The sequence below is a fragment of the Acartia tonsa genome, chromosome 2 (assembly GCF_053477335.1).
Source record: "Acartia tonsa isolate MP-2025a chromosome 2, ASM5347733v1, whole genome shotgun sequence".
Classification (NCBI taxonomy): Eukaryota; Metazoa; Arthropoda; class Copepoda; order Calanoida; family Acartiidae; genus Acartia; species Acartia tonsa.
Window position 1 is genome coordinate 61,144,390 of NC_137261.1, and position 15,970 is coordinate 61,160,359.

The 15,970-nt window shown below is 40.1% G+C and overlaps 1 protein-coding gene across 1 annotated transcript in view; it reads right to left on the reverse strand.

The window, feature by feature from the left end:
* Positions 1-15,970, reverse strand: part of LOC145312647 (filamin-A-like) — a 218,378-nt gene that overhangs the window by 26,399 nt on the left and 176,009 nt on the right. The window contains exons 17-18 of the mRNA XM_080151908.1: positions 7,965-8,123; positions 7,510-7,659 (exon numbers count right to left, since the gene is read on the reverse strand). Of these exons, the coding sequence (XP_080008034.1) occupies positions 7,510-7,659; positions 7,965-8,123 (309 nt within the window). The remainder of the gene's footprint in view (positions 1-7,509; positions 7,660-7,964; positions 8,124-15,970) is intronic.

Consider the following 15,970-nt stretch of genomic DNA (forward strand, 5'->3'; position numbering starts at 1 on the left):
AAACTACGTCAACTCCAAGTATCCTGAGAGGCTACAACGCAGCCACCCATCTAGAAAAACAGATATTATGTTACATTGCAGGGATTACCACCCTGGTGTGATGGCTAAACAATAGATTTATGAGCAAAGCTTGGCAAACAAATTGTTGTGTTGTGATAAATCTAAGAATAGAACAGGCTTGGATTTATTGTGTATTGTGATAACAGCTAAAAATAGAACAGAGTTGGTAAACAAATCTGTTATGCAATTGTGATAAGGACAAAAATAGAAGGGAAAATATTTATATATAGAATATTCCAAGGGAAAGGGAGGAGCCCCTCTCCATTGAAGGCAAATACAATCAGGGTGATATAATAGATAAGCCTAGGATTAAGAAGAAAAGGCACTATTACACCAGCACACAGTTACCTCCCTCCCTCACAGGGGAAACGGACGGAGTTACCCCCGTCCCCTCACGCGCTTCCCCCTTCCTACCCACACTAGACTAAGTCCGTCTGTAGTGTGGGGCTAGCGATCGGACACACAGAGCGCCATTCACGGGTAGCGCAACAGAGTGCGGAAAATATCATAAATTCAACGGACGAAGCGGACCAATGAGAGAGCGAGTTGAGGGGTGAGAGCGCGTTTTCCCCGTGTGCGCGTTTTCCCCGTGTGCGCGGATTTGACGGTGCGGACGCGCGTTGCAAGGACAGGAGATTTCACGCACACACACGCACACACACACACACACACACCGGAGCGGAGCTACTCCATAGCATTTAACAGGGGTATTTTTAGCAAATAAAGAATTACAAGCTTCTCTCCTTCTAGCTCTAGTGTGATAAAGGAAAACCCAATCAGTTCCTGACAGCAGTTCAGACCCTCAACATCTATCTACCCCTACCAGCCTACCCTACAACCTCAGCACCTAACTAGTGATAAGTACAGCTAAGTTATATCTTTGCAACTAAACTACCAACCTAGTGATACAAACAGTGTTGGCTGTTAGGCTAGAAAGCCTCAAGTGACAAACCATTCATTTTAGTACTGTATAACTTTGTGCCCGCCGTTGAACCGTTGACCCAATGGACCAGCAGCAAGCCCCAGGAGGTGACCAAGCCCCAGGATGGCTCCAGGATGACCCTCAGCCGGCCCCAGCCGAGTACCGCAAGCTGATGCTGAGCAATCTGCCGGAGTATAGAGGGCCGCCCAAGCAATCCTGGTCGGCACATATCCGCAGACTCGAGATGTCATGGGCGGCTTACCGCGTGCCACCTCATGATTCCCTCAACCGCCGCAACGCCCTCCTACTGTCACTGGTAGGGCAAGCAGCGGAAATGGCGTCCCATCTGTTTGGCGAGGCAGGCCAAGCCTTGACCTACGAACAGGTCAAGGCCGAGTGTGAATTGCTATTTCGCCCTGCTTTTGAATCCCAAACGCTTAAACAAGCGTTTAGGGATTACAAGCAACACTCGACAGAACCTATACAAGTGTACATATCAACTAAGTGCGCCTTGTATAGGGACGCCTACAACCATGAGGATCTTGAGTTGTTGGTGGACGAATTAAATCGTGGAATTCGTAACGCCAATGTAAAACGCCTCATGATGAACCATGAAATTACGAGTGTACCTGAGTACACTCGTAAGGCCATGTTTACCGTCACCATGGTTACTAAGCAACTGAAGGAAGGTGTGTGCTTAGTGGACTCGACCGAAGGGCTGACTGGATCTGCTTGCATCCAGTTGCCCCAATATGACGAGTCGGAGCCAATGGAGATTGGCTCCTTGGCTCCGGGTCTCCACCAGATGGGGAAGGTCGCTCCAGATGACAAGGTCCCAGGTCGCTGCTTCCGCTGCCAGGGGAGAGGCCACCGAGCTCGAGACTGCCCAACGCCTGTGGAAGTTAGCCTAGAGGAGAGACGCACCCAGCCACGCCGTGACCGTTCTGCCAAGTGTGAGCGTTGCCACTATGACGGTCACACGGCGGCCGATTGTAGAGCTGACTGGGCCCAGGTAGCCAGCCGCAGGCGCACCGCCGATAAGGGTGCCCCTCCAGGGAAGCCCAGCAGAGTGGCCCACATGGAAGGGAGCGCGCCCCCAGCACCACAACAGCAAGCAGCCACCCCCAGAGCTGCGGACCGAGCCGAAGGGATGCCGCAGTTTGGGACTGTCCCAGCTAGGATCAACGTACTGGGCGGCGCGGCTGAACCCAACCGGGTTGGCCTAGGCTTCAGTCTTAACCATCTGGGGCCAGAGCTGATACAATCCAACAACATAGCCGAGCCAGAGGTGCTGAGGCCCCAGCCTTTTAGCCTCAACATGATGGAACCTGCCCGACTGAGCCTACCCAGCAAGAGTGGAGGGGCGCTGCCCAGCGTCCCTGAGACGGTGTATGGGGAGGCCCTGGCAGCCGCCGAACGAGAGAGGCAGGAGGTGCTAGCCAGCGCCTCTGCATCGATGTATGGGACGCCACCCGGCGTCGCCACCTGGGATGATGGGGGGGTGCTATCCAGCGCCTCCCACCTGGTGCCTGGGGCGACAACCGTCGCCGCCACCGAGATACCTGGATCCTGGAACGAGCCAGCCTCCAACCTGATGTCTGGGGCGACAACCGTCGCCGCCACCGAGAGACCTGAGTCCTGGAACGAGCCAGCGGTCCCAGAGGAAGGGGTGACACCCGTCACCCCCAGTCAGCCAGCGCCACCAGCCTGCAGGGAGAGCCCAGCTACATGCCATCCAGAGCCCCCTGCCAGCCAGGGGAACCCAGCTGCTCAACATCAGGATAAGTTGAATTTGTTAAATGTGTTGTATCCAAGATATTGTAAAAACCCAGCCTTGCCTGTGCCCCCTGCACCAGAGGCTGGGGAGATTGAAATTCGGGAAAATAAGGACTTGCCTGTGCCACATGCACCTGAGTTCCTAGGGCAGGGGAGGGAAGTGAGTAAGGGCGAGCCTGTGCCACATGCACTTCAGCCCCATGCCACTGGGCATGCTTTGGACAAGGGAAGGGAGCACTTGGGGCTAGGGGAGCCGACACCCAGGCAAGTGCCAGTCGCTTGCCAGTCTGTCATTGGGGAGGGTATCGGGGTGCCTCGGCCGCATACAGATAACGCTCAATGGAAACTTGTATCTAGCCAGGAGCAGCCCAGCCGTGTCCAGTCCCAAGAAGCAGCCGTGACCAGAGCTGAAGATCCCCAGCCGCGTGTACGAGGAAGATGGTTGCCTGGAAGCCTCTCCCATTGGTGGATGGTCCTGTGGGGCCTCCTGCTGGCAGCCGTGTGGCCTACAACCAGCTACGTCCTGGTGGGATGGGACTGTGCCAACCCCACCCATGTCACATCCTACAATAAAGAAAAGATGTGTAACACGGAGCCCCTACACCAGGAGGTGCCCCTGGGCCATGAAGTACACGTCCTGCAGCAAGTCAAGGTGAGGGAAACCACCGGGTACAGTTGTCAGCTCACCGTGTCCCAGTGGACATTCAGGTGTGGAGTATGGGGTCACCTCAAGGTGACCTCGGTCCCCACCCTCATGAGGCCAACCAAGATAGACCCAGAAGCGTGCCGAGACCTGGCCAGGAACCGAGTCTACACGTTGCCAGGCAAGACCCAGCCACTGACGTTCCAGCTGAACCATCCCCTGTTCTTCACCATCGATATGGTGGGCGCCCTCGTCAACAGCCCCGAGGGGGTGGGTTGTGAAGGGGAGGACGTCCACTTCGAGGGCCAGCTATACCGCAACGAATTAGTGCTCCAGGAGCGACGGCTGCTGGTCAAGGAGGAGACCTATGTGGTGGAGGATGGACGGGTGGAGTCCCAGTCTGACCACCTGACCCTAGAGTGTCCCCATTCTGAGCTGTCCTGCATCACTGGGGAAGCAACCTACGTGTGGGACCACCTGGGAAGAGATTGCCCCTTGAGGCTGATCCGCAGCCTCCAGCCCAGCCTGGTGATGGATGCATATCTGGTTGACCATCAGGCCCAGTTTTTCATCAACATGACCAACCCCACCTCGATTGTGAACTGCGACTTCGAGGCCCATGCCACAAACCATCCAGCGTTGTTCGTGGCAGCTGACCCAGCCGCGGCTGCGCTGCCCAGAGTGTCGGCCAGGGATGTTGACGTTCCCCTCCAAGCACAAATACATGCAGGTTATATTGGGTTTACCCTGGAAACGCGCATGAAAAGCACCGCAGCAGAAGAAGTAGCGGCCAACTGCTGGAAGCTCCAGCAACTAGACCCGGCCCACCCGGGGAGCACGTTCTCGGTACTGAGGGGAGACATCCTGCTGCAGCTGACCTGCCAACGTCATAAATACGTTGTCCGCGAACACAAGGAGTGTTGGGACAAAGTGCCAGTAGAGCCCACAGGTTTTGTAGACGCTGTGATACGGGTATATAGTGAACACGCCACCAAGATTCCCTGCTCCTCCACCTACCCCCTGACTGTGCACGCGGAGGAAGGCTGGATAGAGTTAACCCCCGCTCCCAAGAAAAGGCCACCCCCGCTGGATACGCCTAAGCAATTGTTGACAGAACCCTTAGATGACTTCAGTTCAGGTGGCTTGTATTCGCAGGCTGAGTTGAACGACTGGCAACAACTGCTGGCGTTCCCAGCATACAAGAGTGCCATGCTGACCGGCCTATCCTATGGCTCCTGCGTTCAGCAAGGCAGCTGTTCGGCCACAGGAGACCATGGGATAGTGTCCTACAACATTGACCGACTGGCGGAGGAAGGAGAGGCAGCCCTGGATGTCTGGGCTGGATTTAGACAAGCCATCCACGAGTGGGGAGATGGCGCAGCCATACTGTGTTTGCTGTTGTTGATCCTCAAACTGCTGGGGGACCTAACCATCATTTCCCTGGCAGCAGCACAAGGAGGAGTCCGGGCAGCCCTGAATGCGATATCACAAGTGTTCCTGTACCATCCAGCTTTGTATAGGAAAGCGCTGGCTAGAGCCAGGCTCAACCATGCCAAGTCCCGGGACTTTTCAGTGGACTGGGATGCCATTCCCATCGGCAGGGAAGCAGCCGAGGAAATGGTGTCTATGAAATCAACTGACAGCGGGCATGACCGCCCAGGTAGGCCAGGACCGCCCTCTGGCCGACCCCGCGGCCCCTCAGGAGGACAGGCCGCTGCTCAGACGATTAACCTGGCAGCCAGCGCCCCAGCCGCTGCCAACAACAACCAGCAGGCCCCACTGCTGACCGTTCCAGCAACAACTGTGCCACCAGCAAACCTGATACCCGCCGGCGCTGACCAACGTGTCCAACCCAAGCCAGCCTCTGCCTTCTACCCCACATTGGGAGCCCATCAACCCTAAGAAGACACTCACCACTAGGATTCCATTGAATCATTATCGTTTGTATATATATATCTTAGCCCTAAGGAGCGGACCGAAGGCCTCAACCACTGTCGGAAGTCTGGTAGGGAAATCATCTCCCAGCCTTCCGAGGGGAGAGTTGTGGTATTCGGCAACCGTGAGCCATGCCTATGGCACCCCTGATCTAGGGTTCGGTGGAGGGTCAATGGCCCTCCCCCGAGTCCTGGGGAAGGGGTCTAGCGACCCCCTCCCTATGCTTACAATTAATGATTGAATCTGTCATGTTTATTATGGTTAACTGTATTCTTAATTCTCCCCCACCCTTTTCAGGGATGGGGGATCATTATTGCCCAAACTGACCATTGTATATGTATTATGATGCTTTTATGTTATGATTATTTATTCCTATCCATGTAATTATTGTTTGTTGTATATAGCTTTAGTATCTTTTAAACCTTCAATAAAGTGACAACTGAAATAGATGTTGATCATTATCTAGTGAATGCTAGAGAAGCGTAGCTTCTCTATAGTAAGGTGTCCACGTCTGTTACACTGCCGTAATCTAATTGAACTCCGGTGTCTGCCATTTATCCTCGGCGGATACCACAATGTAACCAAATTGTAAGGGCCAATAAAGCATATGTTTTATTCATTTTCCATATAGTTTTGTAACAAATTAATATCCACTTGATTAGAACTATTTCTTGGCCATAATAAAAATCATGTATAGCATCATATTAAAGACAATTTTTAACAAATATTAGAGTAAAACACTAGAGGGGGAAAGGGTTAAATAACTGTATCTCCCCATCGCAGGGTCATTGAAAATCAACCAATGGTGTCGCTTAAATTAACACAGCCAAGTAGCAGAAAATAATTTTGAAGCAGACGAAAGAGGTCTTTGAAAAATGAAGGGAGTTAGTTGCCTGTATAGTGTATATATGTACATCTATACTATAGCTCTGCTATACAAATCATAAAATGAATTATAGTTTTGCTGTAAAACGCTGTATCAACAACCATGTTACCACAGCCTTTACAGTTGGGGAAGATAAATTTATTCTAAATCATATTGATGAATCGTACACTTCAATGCTTTTTTCATCGCCAGAAAACATCTTAATTGTACCCAAGGCAATAAAATAATAAAGATACTGAAATTAGTTTCATTAAATAAATATATATTTTTATGATGTAAAAAAAGTTGCTCTGTTTTGAAACTCGAAAAATAAAATGACATTTAATTAAGCTCGTTTTATTTACAATAATGTTTTCATCAAATGTAACTTATAATTGTAATATGTGGATTTTCAAATATTTTGTGGTAATAATAAATAAAAATTGAGTCACCTAGCGGACAGTTTTAAGACTACATAGAATAAACTATTAAATCATCACGCAACCTCTCTATTAGAAGAAATTTTAAATTTGTTCTTTAATGGATATACATATATGGATATATTTACAGAGAAAACTTATTCCTTAATATGGGTTGCTCATATACATAGACGTCCTAGGGGGGGGGGTAAAGTAGGGATTACCCCCCCAAACGAATTTGGGGTTGCCGTAGGCACCTCCAACCATTTAGGAGGGGGTATTTACCCCAAACAAACAATTTTGGGGGGGTAAATACCCCCCCCCCTCAATATAAACAATCTCTAAAAAAATTTTTTGCGCCCATCGCGCTCATTTTTAATACTAAATATTTAATAAAATTTAAATTACCCCCCCCCCCCCCCTCCCTCCCCAAGCAAATTTTACCCCCGGGGTAAACATTTGGTAATTACCCCCCCAAGCAAATTTTACCCCCGGGGTAAAAATTTTGGGGGGGGGGGGGTAAAAAAATTTGCGGTATTTTACCCCCCCCCCCAAAAAAAAAAAAAACGAATTACCCCCCCAAAAAAACGAGTTACCCCCCCCCCCCAAAAAAAAAAAAGCTTGGACGCCCCTGCTCATATAGACTTCATTTATTGGTCAGTTTTTTCATACAGTAGGAGAGAAGGGGATGGAGTAAGGGGGGTGGATGGGGGTATCGTTATTTTAGCCCGTGGCGAGAATCACTTTTTTAGAGAAAATAAAAATCTTGTGCAACATCCATGTAATACCATATCGTTCTGGATATCTATCTAACTTTCAACCTACATATCTATCAATCTATTATTTTAATTATTCCTATCTATATATCTATCATTTTAACTATCCCAACCTTAAATGCCTCTGTTTTGCTGGCCCTTGTCTCCTTGATGTCCTTCCCGATCCTGAGGGAGAATGGGGACCCCTTGGCCTCCATGCCATTCAGATACACGTAGACTCGGTGCTTGCCCCTAGCCTCCGGGGTGAAGGTGACTGCGTACACCTAAACAAATACATATACAGTTATGTCCATAAGTAGCGCAGCAATTACACGATACCATAATTAATTATATTATAAATCGAGATCTATTTGCTTGTGTGGCTGTAGTTAAATAGCCTTAAACCATACATATAAAGACTTAGATCGAATATAAATAAACATTTGCAAAGCTCCCCTAAAATGGGTTTGGCGATTTTAAAAGACAAGCAAAAGCTTAACTCCTTTTAATAATAGAAGAACAACAGTACCCCCCTTCTAAAAAAAAGCCTAAAACCTTCCAATAGGATTAAAAACAATGAATAACTTACCCTCTCCCTAATTTCTTCAATATAGAAAGTTCTCCTGATTGACTTGTTATCATAGACCACGTCGATAGCCACCTCTCCCCACCCTGTCTTGGAGGCATCCACTGTAAAGGTGAAGGGTTGGCCGGGCTTAGCCCTACGGGCCGCATCTTGGTCCGGGATCTAAAATAAAAATAAATATTAATTTACATAATAAGGATGACATAATAACGGATATATTATTACTTGGATCTTACACCATACAGATTATCATGTACTTCTAATAATTAAAACTTGCAGCGGGCTAAAATTCTCTCTTTCCACCTTTTTTACCCCATTCCATTCCCTGAACAAACAAACTGACCAATAGACGAGTTCTTTGTTAAAGAGCTAAATTGACGACAATTTTCCCCTGTCATAATATCCACATATCCTAAATCCATTGACATAACCCTAATAAAATCTACTTTACCTAACTTACACTTGTTATTAAACTGTTGTGTATTATTCAGGGATAAGACAATGGACAATGTGTGTACATCACCCAACAATAATGAACAAAATTACCCCTAGATCAATAAACTATACAATATATGTAAGTAGCTGACGCTCGGTGCTTAGCACTGATTTTAATTTCTTAATAAATACATATCTTAAAACTAAATTTTGGGTTCAAAATATTTCAATTAGAAAAAAACCTATCCCAAAAAGGGATAGTTAAGTCAAGAAAATAACAAAAACTGAGACAATAAAATCCAAAGAGAATTTATACTAAATAAATAAAAAAGCAGATAGATAAACAGATAAATAGACAGATAGATAGAAAGATGGATAGACAAACAGATAGACTGACTTGGATAGACATATGAATAGGTGAATAAATAAACAAATAAAAAGACAGATAGACTGACATGGATGGGTAGATGGATAAATAGATATATATACATATGGATAGATAGATATATGGATATAATGATAAATAAAGATAGATAGACAGATACTTAGGCTGATGAATTTATAACTAAACATATAAGCATAATGGACAATGTTTAGAAGAAAAGAATCAGAGTTCTAATGAACATACATACACAATACACATAACAACAAATTATATGGTAGCTTCACTACTCATAACATGCAAATATGACTATTGTGTATATTTTAATTTTTGGGCAAAGGAATTCAACTTTTTTACTTCTTAATAGCGCATCTACTCTATGATTAAGTTATGTCCGAAGCTCATCTACTTGTCTTACAGGTTCGAATCTCGGCAAAAAATACGTCATAACTTAAGACTTTAAATTTGTACATACTTATAACATTACGAGTAGGTTAAAATGCCTTGGCCCAAAACAGGAGCAATCCATTACTCCACTTAGAAATTAGAGAAAATGTACAGCAGACAAAGGGTTTGTTTTTTGCAATGATTGGGTGTTAATGTCTTTGGACAATAGATTTATTATTACTTGAATCTTACCAGGTTATTATGTACTCTAAAAAATGATCTTGAGCTGGCTAAACTAACGATCCCAACATTTCTCCCCTTTTAATGTATGAAAGAACTGACTAATAAGTGATGTCCAAGTTAGCAACAAAAATTGACATTATTCCCATGTCATAATATCCACATATAATCCACATATATATGGGTCAAACCAAAAGATATGGCTCTATGTTTTTATCAACCATCCAAAAAGGTATTAATCAGATGTATACTCTTACACAATACATAGAAATAAGATTTTTTGTATTGTAAACTAATTATTGCTGCGCTACCTAGAGACAAAATTGTCCTTGTTTTTTTATATGTGGGTGAGCGGACGCCAAAAAAGGTCTTAGAACATATGTTAAAATGCTTTACGTTGTTTTTTTTAAGTGAAGCTTTTCTATAATTAAGTCTTTATTATGTTTCTAAGATGACAGGCTAATAAAGAGCTCGATTTTGTACATTACGTATTCTGTGCATTAAAATTTACTTACAGTCAAAAGTGATCTTAAGGATAGAATTTGACAATGTATATTAAGAGATATAAGTTTTCCGGAATTTTAATGTATGGAGTAGATTTGAAATCTGCATCAAATTTTAAGGATTTTTTATAAAATTCTTTATCTTAAAGCGAAAATACATTTTAAGTTAATTAATTTTGACCAATAGGATAGGTGGATTTTAAACTATCTGCGCTCTAATTGGTTGAATGATGTACGACATCCAGTCAGAGCGCAGATTTTTTAAATCCACCAATCACAGATGCCAAAATTAATTAACTTAACTTGTATTTCCGCTTTTAGAATTATACAAAAAACGAATTTTATAAAAATCCTTAAAATTTGATGCAGATTTCAAATCTACTCCCTACATTACAATTCCGAAAAACTTATATCTCTTAATGTATATATAGAGATCTACAATAAGATGCATTAATTGATTTTTTGACTTAAAAAAAAACAATCAAATCAAAAATTATTTTAGAATTCTCTTTTATGTAAGAGTACGATTATACTTTTTTTATCAATTTCTCTTTTGATATAAATTCATACATATATATTCTTAAATATAAAGTAGTAAGTTTTTTGTCCTAAGCTAGAGATTGTGGAATTTGTTGGTCTGACAGGTTGTGCTTATAACGAAGACCAAACTGCATTGTTTTTGTGTCACTTTTGATTCATGTGACGTCATAAAATGAGGAAGATAAGATGAGAAGTGGGAAAGAAACCCCCTAAAAAAGAGATAGAGAATATGACGTCATAAGTGGTGCAAAAGTAATGCAGTTTGGTCTTCGTTGTACTTATCAGTTAAGCTTTATATATATCTGATCTTGGGGACGGGGTGGTTTTACGCTATAACTTCCTAATCCTGACATCCTCAGTCCGCCCCTGAAGTGTAGGGACGAAGAAACTAGTAACTATATATTTTATAGAAGAATGGACATATATTTCTATCTATTTTTCTAACTATAAATATCTATTTTGTGCATCTATTTATCTACTTATCTTTACATTTATTTATGTATTTATCTATCTAATTTACATATATATTTATTTTTCAATCTATCTATGTATCTATAAATCTATTCATCAATATATCCATAAATATATCTATCCATACATCTTTCTATTTATCTATCCATCTATGTATCTGTCTATCTCCCCATAAATAATATCCATATAAAAGAATGTATTTATCTCTTGATATTCAAAAATCTTTTGTTTTAAATATTCTTAACATAATGGATATAATAGAATTTGAGTGGATATTATGACAGGAGAAAAATTGTCGTCATTTTATGTTGCTAACATGTACATTACTTATTGGTCAGTTCATTCATTTAGTGGTAGGGGAATGGAATCGTTAATTTAGGCAGCTACAAGTTTCACTTTATTAGAGCATATGAAAATCTGGTGTAAGATCCAAGTTATAATATATCGATTTCAACATGTATTGTTATACATTACACACAGAGCACAGAGTTATACATACAGTTTTTTTAAAAAGACTTTACAACTTAAAATTTCAGGTAAAAGAATATTGGCTATATTTAACTTTGTCCACGTGGCGGGGAACCTGTACCAATTTTTTTACTGGGTCTTTTAAATCATTAAATAGCGTCGGAAATATAAGCAAAGCCGAGTCCCTACAAAAGAACAGAATACAATTTGCTACCACTTGGGCCAGATTATACAGGTTGTGGGTAAATTATACATATACAGTTATATGTTCATTATATTATCTACTAGAAAAGTAGAACGATGTCTGTCCGTCTGTTCGTTGAAATCTTTTTCGGGATGGGAAGGTGTTAGTCGAGGACGTTAGATGGACATTGAGATCCGGGAGGGAGGGAACATTGGGCTTTTAATTGTATTAGTTCCCAAAGTTTTATAATACCATTTTCTTATTCGTTTCTAAAAAACTTTGAGGACTTATGTAGGATTTTGATTGGTTGGTTCATCAAGTTTCAATCACTAATTACAACATAAAATTTAAAAAAAAAAAAATTTCCATAAAATTACATATGTAGTACAGACCTTTTTTGGCAAGTAACTAAAAAAAATGTATATATATTTATGAATAAGACAAGTTGGGCTACGAAAAAGACATTTGGTTAGCGCTGAAAGATTTTTTATTAATCTACAAAACTTTCCATCCCTATAATTTTTTTTTTATAAATTTAGGGGTCAAGTTACCTTAAAACTTAAGGAATAAGACAATGAACGAAAAAATGTTATGCAATGCTGATAAACAAATTCACCCTATCTCTATATTAAAATTATCAGTTGAAAATTTCAGGCACCACTAGTTTGAACCAACAAATCAAGATTTAATAATAGTCTAATAAGACTGAGCGAATAAGAGAATGTTTAATAAAGCAGTAACTTTTTTCATATTAACTAATGTTCTTCGTAGCAGCAACCTTTCAGTATATTTGGATTGAAAAATGAACAGAAATCCACAAAACACACGCATATATCAGGGAGGGAGGGGACATTAGGCTGCTTATTCCACTTCGATGACTCAACAAATTACTTTTATTGAATTTTAATTGGTTTTTTAATTCGGTTAAGTGTCAAAGGTTTCAACCACTAATTATATTCTAAAGAAGGGATATTTCGTGAATCATTATTGGTGATGTTTTTACATCCATTTAAAGAATTAGGATGAATGCTAGTAAGATCCCCAGAGCATTGCTTATAATTAACATAGGTCAGGACTTGACCATTTTCAAAGGTGGGTATGAAGGAAGTGAATGAACTTTTTACTGTAAAGTACACTGGTACCCAAAGTTTAATAACACCATATTTCATCCGTTGGCTTAAAAACTTTGGGTATTAATTAAGTTGAACAGACCTTCAGTTCCCAAATTTTTTCAATAAGGACTTTGATTTACAGAAGTGTTTTTTTTACCAATAAGAAAAGTTGAAATTTTCCACCTCCGCATTGATCATGTTCTAAAATTGAACAAAGATGTTTAAAATGTATTTAAAATGAACATGTCATATTGACATTCAAAATCAAACAATTTTTGACTATTTCCCTTTAACTACCTAGTCGAGCAAAGTACCCCCAACCCCATCTCCTTATGTTATCTCATATCACTCGTTTGTTTGTTTATTTTTAGGTTAGGCTGTAATAATTATTGGGTAATTTATATAAAAACGGTTGGGGTTTTTCAGTGCTCGTTAGGCACTTTGAGGTAAAGTACCAAATTGTATAAGTATACATCTATACTTAAACATTTATAAAACCAATCATAAATTAGATGATTTTCGCCTTTTGTAATTTTTTATTCCTTGTTATTGAATGACTATATTTAAAAAAAGAAATTTTTAAAAATATGAAACAATGATGTTTATATTCAATGTTCTTATAGTACAAAGGACTAAATACTGGTAACCAAAGTTTTAAAGTAAGTTCTTTCATTCAACGGACTAAGTAAGTATACTGGATGCCTTTGGAAAGAGAGGGTTGCAAATTCACAAGAAAAATCAGCAACCTATCTTAATTAGTATCCGAGAAAATAACATAACAGACTTTTTTATAGACTGAAAAAATACTGAGTGAATTAAACAGTAGCTTTGCTATTAAAAATAGTTATGACATCACTAGAAAAATTGCGCTAATAATGAATAATGAAGAAAAAGCTTAAAATAAATTGTCACGAAAAAGGAAAATGAATGAAAAATTTAAATTGTAACGCATTCATACATTTTTTTTCAGGGATCTAAAGGATAAGACAACTTTAATTGATTAAAATACGTTTGGTAAAATAAAAGAACCCAAAATTTTTGAGCCAAATAGTATGATAATAAAACTTTGGGTACCAGATTAAATTATAGTCCAATGTTTCTATCTATATGTGCTAGAAAAAATAGATTTTATGGCTAATAATTCTTGATAAAAATTTTGGTCTTTATTTAACATTTTTCATTTAATTTAAATTGTTGAATAAATTAAATTATTAATAAACAAAGTACCCTATTAAGTTCATAGTTTATCCTCACAGGGTTAGAGCCCTCTTTTTAAATTTTAATTTATTATTTTTTAAAAGGGGGGCGGAGAATCAGAAAACAAGGATGACAACATCCATAAAAGCGAAGCACTGAAACGGTAGGACAAACGGACATTAACACTTGTATAGTGTCTGAACTGAATAATCAGAATATAAAAGTATAAGATTCGAAGCAAAATTGTAAGTAAATTTGTTGAAAAACTGCTTGATACAGGATAATGTTTATGGACATACTTACATCTTTAGGACTTGATTATAGAGTTGCTTCGCTTAAAATATTGTTCTTTGTTATACCAGGAATCAACATACCAAAAATCAGATCAAACGGATAATTAGATCACATAAAAATTTGTTGTTAAAAAAGTAGAAAAATCAACATGTTTAAAATGGACGTACGGACATTCTGATAATGATTATAGAGTTGCTACGCTTTCGAAATCGTACCTAGTTACTATAGTAATCACCATGCAAAGTTTGAAATCGATAGGACAATTCTAACATGCCTAAATTAACGAACAAAAGCTAACTATCTCGGACGGACGTACGGACGGACCGACCCTAATTATAGAAAAGCTTAGCTTTTAAAAATTGACAATTAAATTTATTGGTTGAGACATAAAGAAAAGAAAGCCTATGCTATGCTATGCATGTATCTTGATTATTCATTCAACAAATAGGTTTCCATAGAATGCAAAATAAGTCAAAATTAAACAGCAAATTATTACTAAAGCACAAAGCAACTTTCATATCTCACTCCTTATGTATTTGGCTAAAAAAACACTTTAAAACCATTGGTTGATAAGTTTCGATACTTATGGACAACGTGTTAATAAAACATGGGGAATCGGTGAAATTTTATGTCTAATGTCCACTCCCTCCTTATAAACAAACAAATTGTAATTTATCTAATTGTAGAACCCGGTATTAGTGTCGGACTGATTATGACGTAACAAAAAAAATTAGCCAATGAGAGGCTACTATGAATTTTACCATTGGTCAATAATGTCCTCTCATTGGCTAATTTTTTTTGTTACGTCATAATCAGTCCGACACTAATACCGGGTTCCTAATTGTATAATATGTATGTTTGTTTACAAGTATGAGCTATATACTATGAAGCCTTATTTGCATTACCGACCGAATTACCCGAAAAATGTCAATACTAGATAGCAGCTATGCCACAACAATGGATACAGAATACATGGCTATATTGACAGGGGAAAATTTATCTCAGTTTAGATTGCTAATATGGACCTCATTTATTGGTTAGTTTGTTAATCCAGAAGGAGGGGAGGGGATGGGCTAAAGGGATTGGATATGGGGGTATCATATTTTTAGACATCTGCCAGTTTTCCTTTATTAGAATACATGAAAATCTAGTGCTACTACAGAAAATTTGCAGTCTGCAAAGAACATATAAAAATCGACACCACAAGAAAACCAAAAATTCCAGATGTGGAATTTGAACCAATACAGTCAAAAACTTCAAATAGCTTAAATAAAATGAAAAGTTTTATTGCATGTCCTTTGTCTTAAAGTCCCGATTAAACTTACTCTTAAGTTTTGTCTTGTTTATGACCAAGGCATTCCACAGCCCATACCATAATGCATAGTCGACTGACATAGTAGCAGAAGGGCCAATACAAAAAAACAGACCAAGATTCGAACCGTAAACCCCTAAACCATTTATTTAATGAGTTAAAATGATGTCACAAAATCCCTTTGTTTAATGTCCGGACAGAATGTCCATAAAACAAAAAATGGAAATTCTACTATACTAAAATGAAACTAACTGTATGAAGCCCAAACAGATGTGTATATTTGCCTTTGCCCAAATATTCAATTCAAAATTATGTTATTGTTCAACAAGTATACAGCCATTGAAGGGTGGATACATAGATAGATAATTAATTATATAGATAGATAGGTAGATAGACAGACAGACAGACAGATAGATAACTAATATTCTATTCAAAATTATGTTATTGTTCAACAAGTATACAGTCATTGAAGAGTGGATACATG